Here is a 7,682-nt window from a genome sequence, read left to right as displayed (position 1 = left end):
TGCCCCTCCCCTTCTGGGCCACGAGCGCAGCCATGCACTGGCTTTTTGGGGAGTTTGCCTGCAAAGCCGTCTACTGCATCTGCAAAATGAGTTTCTTCAGCGGGATGCTGCTCCTCCTGTCCATCAGCATCGACAGGTACTTTGCCATCGTTCAGGCCGCCTCAGCTCACCGCTTCCGTCCCCGGATGATATTCATTAGCAAAGTCACATGCATCCTCATTTGGCTCCTGGCCTTCATCCTCTCCATCCCCGAGCTGGTTCACAGTGGTGTAAATAACACAGAGGACAATCCCCGTTGTTCCATCATTGCTAACGACTTGCAGACCTTCAACACTGGCATCAAAGTGTCCCAAATGGTTTTTGGCTTCTTATTTCCCCTACTGGTCATGTCTGTCTGCTACCTCATCATCATCAAAACATTACTCCAGGCCCGCAACTTTGAGAAGAATAAAGCCATCAAGGTGATCATCGCTGTGGTAATTGTCTTTGTTGTCTTCCAGCTGCCCTACAACGGCGTCATGCTGGCCAAGACCATCTCAGCCTTCAACGACACCAGTTCGTGCGAGGAGAGCAAGACACTTGACGTGGCGGATGACGTGACCTACACTCTGGCCTGCTTCCGATGCTGCCTCAATCCTTTCCTCTACGCCTTCATCGGCGTCAAATTCCGCAACGACCTCTTCAAGCTGCTGAAGGAACTGGGCTGCCTGAGCCAGGAGCGCCTCTGGCAGCTCTCCACGTGCCGTGACAGCAAGAGGTTTTCCTACGCCATGGAGACAGAGACAACCACCACCTTCTCCCCATGAGCCGAGCTCCAGGCAGGCCTGGACCAAGCTGAAGGCTGGAGTAGTTTTGTAGACCTCCTCTATTCTGAATTACTGGTAAAGCGAGACCTGCCACTACCACAGGAAAGGCAGCAAGAGGAAAATCCAGGAGCCTCCCCAAATTTCAGGCAATGAGCACTGCTAGCCAATACTCCCATGGATAGAGAGACTTCAGTAAAGCTTTGACTTACAGCAAAGCAAGGGAGAGGGAGACCGGTGAGTCTAGAATTTATCATGCCATTTCACCTTTATTTTAGCCCTTCCTACCAGAATGAGAAATGCTCAAAATAGAACATTTTCCTTAAAAGTAACAAACACCAAGAGAAACAGACATTCGTGCAACAGAATTGCTTGGCTTAGAGCTGAACTTCCAAGAGCACAATCCTTGCTTTAACGTCGCATTTAACAAGACTACCTATTGCTCTTCCGTACCAAGAGAAGGGATGCCCGTTGCACTGACTCAGTCTTCAAGACAAAACAGCACCGTCAGCCTCAAGCTCCAAACTTAACCCAATACGCTGAATAAACTGAGAAGTATCCTAGCACACAACTCTGCTCTGCCTTCCCCCACAAAAAGTGAGAAATTTCCATGACTAATACTAAATCCACGCATATGATATACATAATGTCAGTAACTTTGTATATTGTTGTGGGAAGTCATAGGTTTGTCAGGAAAAGCACAAATTCCACTTCACCTCTGCCTGTAGCAATCATTTCTGGTGTTTCACCTATAAAGGAAGCGCCTCCTAAGGAGCACAAGTTATTGCATCCCGACATTGACTTGAATTCTTCAGAAATGCTCCACTCTGGAAATAGTCTCCTTTAGCTTCTGAAAGAGCATCTGCCGGCACAAGGCTGATGCAGGGGTAGCTCACACAGCTTGCTTAGATTCAAACCTTTTGCACAAGGACAGATTAGTTAGAGGCTCCAAATAACTGATGTCTTTCCAATCACCAAGCACACAAACTTAAACTAAGAAACGGACACTTCTGCACCAATCCAGCCAGGTGCTTAAAATATATTTTTACCACTCAGCCATCCAGCTTGTCCCAATCTCATCCTGACTCCTGACATGCTGAGGGACTGTTTACTCACTCGCTTGATATAAAGCATGTGTTTTAGTGGACTGGTGCCAGAATCCTCAGAATTTTAAAGATTCGATCCCAGGGCAATTCCATATGCATTTTTTAAGGCAAGACTCTCAAATTCAGGATATAGTTGTGCCCATAGTCCAACCACTTCAGTCTGCCAGTATCTGAAGCTTGCCTGTACCCAGCTTTATCGGTTGCTGCGGGCACCCTCTGCTGATTTTCACATATGCCCGGGGCCTCCTGTGCTATTGCTTGCTGACCTCAAGAGATAAACAAGAATGTGGGTCTGTCTTCTCCCTTCCACATCATCGTGTCTTTCTAGGAAGACTTTAGCAGCTGGCTTTTGAGTCAGATATGTATTTCACTTATAAGCTATTGGAAACGTGTTTTGCGTTCATCCTGTCAGTGCTAATAAAGATGCCATTCACTGTGGTCTGATTTAAATGCAAAGGACAATCACATGCTGAAGATTACTGCCAGGGTCACGTACTTGAAAGGAACTCGGCAGCTGAACAACAGACTGTTGTCGTGTAAAATAAGACCTTGAAAAGAAGCCCAGAACGTAATGCCAGTTGGTACATTTACTAGAAGAGTGAAGATTCCTACCCACAGATGAAAACCCTGGGAACTGCTGTTGTGGGACATCTGAATGTCAGCTGGGGAGGAGCTGCTGCAATTGTCTGTGCATCTGTTATTGACTCGTGAGCTCTAATCCCCAGAGCGCACAGCCTCACCCTCCAGGGCTGCAGTTGAACAGTTTTGTGGAAACTGGAACACACGTTCCAGTGGACATCCAGAGCAAAACACACTTAATAAAAAGACATTTATACTTTGATCAATACCACACACGGATCCATTAGGAGCAATACAGGGAACTCTCTGGATCACAGGTCAAAAAACATTGCTTTAGAGACCTGAGAATTAACATCAACCTCCCAAGGAAATAATTCAATTAGATGGGTTTGAGACAGTGTTGCCAGTTATATAGCTGACTGCCATCACAATTAAATAAATTCTTCTTCATAATCCATTTGGCTCTGGGGTATGGGATTTTGCCAAGAGCTGGGATTCAGAAGAAAGCATGTTCTGCTCCACGCTATCTGTCTATGCTGAAGTACAATCCCATCCAATCATTTAATGCATTTTCTTTTATAATGCCCATGGCATGTGTACAGATGTGCTGCTTCTCTGTCATACGAAACGAGGGGTTACAACTGACACTGAATAGTCGTTTGTTCTTAGTTTGTCCCCATAGTCCTTACTCAGACAAAACACTCTGCTAGCAAGAGCTTTGCCAGGACAAGGAATACTCAGGGTCTCCTCGGTTTTCTTCATCAGTAACAATATATTCTTAATATATATTCATATATGTAAAGCTGCTTTACACAGAAAAAGTTAAATACGTACATGAATGTACCCTGAAAATACACTGCTTAAACTAAAACTTTTTATGCAAAATACATTCACCTAACTTATTCTAGCGAGGAAAATTGCTTCACCAAAACATGCAACTGTGCTTGTCTCCTGCTTGATAAAAGCCATTCCCCTTCTACAAACTGAGAAGTCTGCAGGTCTCTGTCGACTAGATGTATTCTACATAGGAAAACATGCAGCTGCTTCCATACAAATGAGATACTAAAAGCATCACCTGGGACAGCTGCATCTGGTGCCTCCTCAAGAAGACAGCGGTGACTTCAGAGTGCAGGGCTTGCATTAGAGTTTAACAGGCAGAACAAATCTGCCACTTACTTAGATGACTCATTAACATTGGCCTAAATCCGAACTTGAGATTCCGCACTGAACTCTGAAAACTGACTGTATTTTGCTGTTTGAGGAAAATAAATTATACCAATTTTTAAAAATACCTTTGTTTTTCCATTGTATTTCCTCCATAGGACGTATCTTGTATGTATCGTGGTAGTTTGTATCATATCCTTCTGGTCCTGTTTGTTGATCAACCCGGCTTCACATCAGTACTGCCCTGCAGGAACAAAAGCATGCAAAATAAACTAATTAGAAAAAAAGTTGGTTTACTTCATCTGTTGATGAATTAAGCAGTGAAAAAGTCATCAGCAGATTAAGGAGTAGTATTTGTTTTAACTGTTAACCCAACTGCCTTAACACTGCTCCACTACTGGATACCTGATGGCTACTTATGTTTATGTGAAAAGCCTTTATGTTGTAACATTTCATTGTTCACTTTTAATTTCAAAAAGTCAGTGATGAAACACTGCATTACTGTGCAAATTGCTCACAGGGAGAGGCAGCAACCACAGCTAGAACACCTACATACAGGGCAAGAGCAGTAACTGCCCTGCTGGCTGAGACGAGCTGCCCATCTAACCCACCTCTGCCACTCAAACAGGATTAACGTGCACAGAACCTTTCTTCCTGACCTCCCCCGTGAGTTTATGCCTCAAGGCACACGGGGATGATCAATACCCTTTATACGAAGAGTATCTTATAATTGCAGCCATGGAATCAGAGAGAAAGGAACCTCAAAGAAAACCAGCAGACACGAAGGCTGACATTCGAGTGCCGTTAAGGACCGTTTCTGCTTTCACTAAACAACGCATGTCTCATGGTTTCTCCCTAGAGAGAAAGTATTAGGCTAGTTTCAGCATCCGGCCCAGAGGTTCACGCAGTGATAAGGAGCATTTCAAGACCACGGCACCACAATACAACTCTAGATAATAACAGTCTAAACCCAAGGCTCCTTAAATAAACCTTAGGTCTGGCTTACCACAACTAGGTCAGAAGTCTCAACTGCCCCGAGTCCAGGAGCTCGTTTGTGCACAAGCTGCTGCAACAGCAGCTCTGAACCAGAGCACACAGAACACGACACAGAAGCAGGGATTTGCAGGAAGCTGACACGCTTTTAGCAATTCCCTACGCTTCTCAGAGGTGACTGTGAGCCAAGCTTTTAGAGGGAAGTTCCTGAATTTTAAGAAAACACACTCCAATTTACAACCCTAATTTAAACCAGTAAAACTGAGCCCACCAAGGTCACGCCTGAGGCCATCAATATCCCAGCCAAATCACACAGCTTCTATTATGGAATAAAGGTGCACTTCCAGGATGGATTTAACCCATTTTAGTACTTTTCACTAGCAAGACAGAGAAAAAAGTTTCCTTTTACATTTCACTGAGGGACTGGGATTAATGCCAGTTTTAAATCTTTAGAAAGTAAATTAAAAAAGCCTGGCCCTCGTTACAGAAAGGGGACACTGGTCTGCAATAAACTCCATCACCTGCTGGTGAATGAACCACTTGGAAACACTGCTTCCCATCACCTCCTGGTGAATGAGCCGATTAATACCAGGGTGAAGGGGAGCTTCTCCAGGCCTGGCTGGGGTTTCCGATGTGCCACCTGGGCAGCTGTGGGAGGGAAGTCCTTGTCACCCCAAAAAAGAATGAGCTGGAGTTAAGTGAGGCAAGCAAACCCTAAAAATAATGCCCGTGGGTGACGAGGAAGGGTGGTGGCATGCTGCAACTATATCAGAATAGCTGAGAGTGGGCTCTGGTTTCCTCTCCCCACATCTTCTTCTGTATGGAAAAAGAACCCAAGCTCCTGTTCTGGGGGTGGAGGTGTCAGATCTTGGGGGGAGAACTTCTTGCAGGGTCAACAACCTTTCTCCCCAGCAGAGCTGCCCTTCCTGGGGGCAAATTTTCAAGCATGCACATGTGCAGGTCTGGGCAGCCGGCTAGCCCATCTGCAAGCTGCACTGAAAGGTATTCTTCACCTTCAGCTTCCAGTGAGCCCCCAGTTCTTCACAGAGCAAAGCAGAGAGTCAAATCGTCTTGATATTAAACCACCACCTGTCACTGCCACAGCTCGTTACAAAAACCTCATTCAGGTCTTAACAAGCAGGGAGACTTTCGGTTCACCTCTAGCATGGCAGACGCAGAGCCAATCCAGGCATGAGCTCATGTATTTGTCATTGCTGAACCCATGCAAATCTTCAGCTTGCAGGAACCGAAACTCTAACTTCCCTTCCTGCTGCTTTGTTTTTTTAATTCAATTGTCTAAAATAAGACAGCAAGCAGATATTTACTTTTCTTTCTTTGCTGATGAGCAGTGTTGCACAAAACCCTAACTCTGGAGTGATTATGTGCTTTATTGGGAAATTTCTGTGGCTGAAGGTCACATCAAATGTTTAGAATCATCCTGCAAGAGAGGAAAAGACCGAATAATTTCCAGTGCAACAAATAGTCCAAAGGCCTTCCAGGATTCAGAGTCTGCGCCCACCACCCTATACCAAAATCAGAACTTCTCCCATCGATTCTAGTTCCTCCTTCTTTAACTGGGAGCATAGTCTAAAATCCACTAAAAGCAGCAGGACCTTTCATGAAAAGCCTCTGTGTTACTTTGGGAGCTGGTATAAATTTTTCACATTCTGCAACAAGAGAGAGGTGAGGAGGTAAAACCCCTATGGTGACATCCACGCAGTCAAGTGTACTTCTGAAAAATCACAAGGAAGAGAATCCACTTTGTATGTTCTTCTGTAGGTGCTGAGAGTTTTACCGGCTTTGCAGCAAGAGCAGATGGATTTCATGCAGGTGTCTGTTAAGGCTTGAAGAACCCCAGAACTGCTGCAGAAGCCCTGTGCAGCAGCAGGACGGTGACAAATGCAGCTACTTTTCAGTCCCCACATCTCCTGAAGGCTGCACAGCAGTGTAAAACCCAAAAGCTCCACTCCTCTGGGACAATGTCCTGGTTTAGACTCAGATCATGACCAAACTTCAAGTGGCTGAATGCTCCAGAGAAGGAAAAAGGTGCTCTTAAAAGGCTCTTAACTGACCAGGTAGTAACAAATAAAATCTTTGCAAGCAGAAGCAACTCAGGAGTCAAAGAGCCTTTCCCAAAGACTCCTTCAAGCCTTAATTTCCAGGAGACACGGGAGCTTTTACATTTCACACCCCCAACAAAGGCAATCTATTGCCCACCAACTGTCTGAAAACGAAGGTGCCGAGTTGGACACCCAAAAAAACCTTTATCTGACCAAGATATCATTGGTGACTTCCTCAGATCCTCATCCTGCTGGCCTTCTTGGGGTCTGGAAATGAAATTTAGGCATTCTAGTTTATCAATTTTAATGACAGGAAAAGTAAATACTCCCTTCTGCCGCAGCAGCACGCTACCCCCCTGCAAACAGCGACTGGCGGGTACAAAGGCTCCGCTCTCCCGGGTTGATTGGTGTAAGGAGCACGGGCAGTCAGCGCAGCCCCGCAGGTTTCCGCAGGATACCCATCGCTTTGCATCTGATGAGCAGGGAATCACCCATCCGCACACGAACGCTGACGTGGAGGGAGGTGTGAACACACACACACGTTCACATCTGCATACGTCTCCCAGCAGAACTGGTTTCAGACTCTGGGGGCTATCACAGCAAAATTCAACCCCACTGGAGCAGAATCTCACCACTGGAGCTGAGCAAATAGAAACTCGTGTTTTTAGGGGAGAGCTGACTGATTCCCTTGGAGATAACACGTTTCTTCTTCTAACTTTCTTTCTAACTGCTTGGTGTGACCAAATCTCTACCCCTGTGCCAGGGTGGGGAGGGGGAGAAGGAAAAACAAGCCTCTTTCTGGATGACTAACACAGCCAGCAGCAATTGCCACCCTGCAGCTCAGCCCTGCTCTTCTTGCACAAGACTCCTTTGAAGAGGTTAACACGTTTGCAGTCGGTTCTCGTCTGCCTTGCCAGAGGGTCACCGGTACCTACCAATGCTTCTGCTCAAATTTCATGACCTGACCGTACGCAGAA

General features: G+C 45.8%; 1 protein-coding gene across 1 annotated transcript in view; it reads left to right on the top strand.

Annotated features, from left to right (window-relative positions):
• CCR7 (chemokine (C-C motif) receptor 7) overlaps positions 1 to 806 on the top strand; it is an 8,390-nt gene extending 7,584 nt beyond the window's left edge. Inside the window, 2 exon segments of the mRNA XM_010075556.1 lie at position 1; positions 4 to 806. The exon segment at position 1 is cut by the window's left edge and continues 240 nt beyond it. Coding sequence (XP_010073858.1) covers position 1; positions 4 to 806 — 804 coding nt within the window.
• The last annotated feature ends 6,876 nt before the right edge of the window (positions 807 to 7,682 follow it).

This window comes from Pterocles gutturalis, unplaced genomic scaffold (assembly GCF_000699245.1).
Source record: "Pterocles gutturalis isolate BGI_N339 unplaced genomic scaffold, ASM69924v1 scaffold33262, whole genome shotgun sequence".
Lineage (NCBI taxonomy): Eukaryota > Metazoa > Chordata > Aves > Pterocliformes > Pteroclidae > Pterocles > Pterocles gutturalis.
Note: the sequence above shows the minus strand (reverse complement) of the source record. Positions and strands in the feature narration are given on the sequence as shown.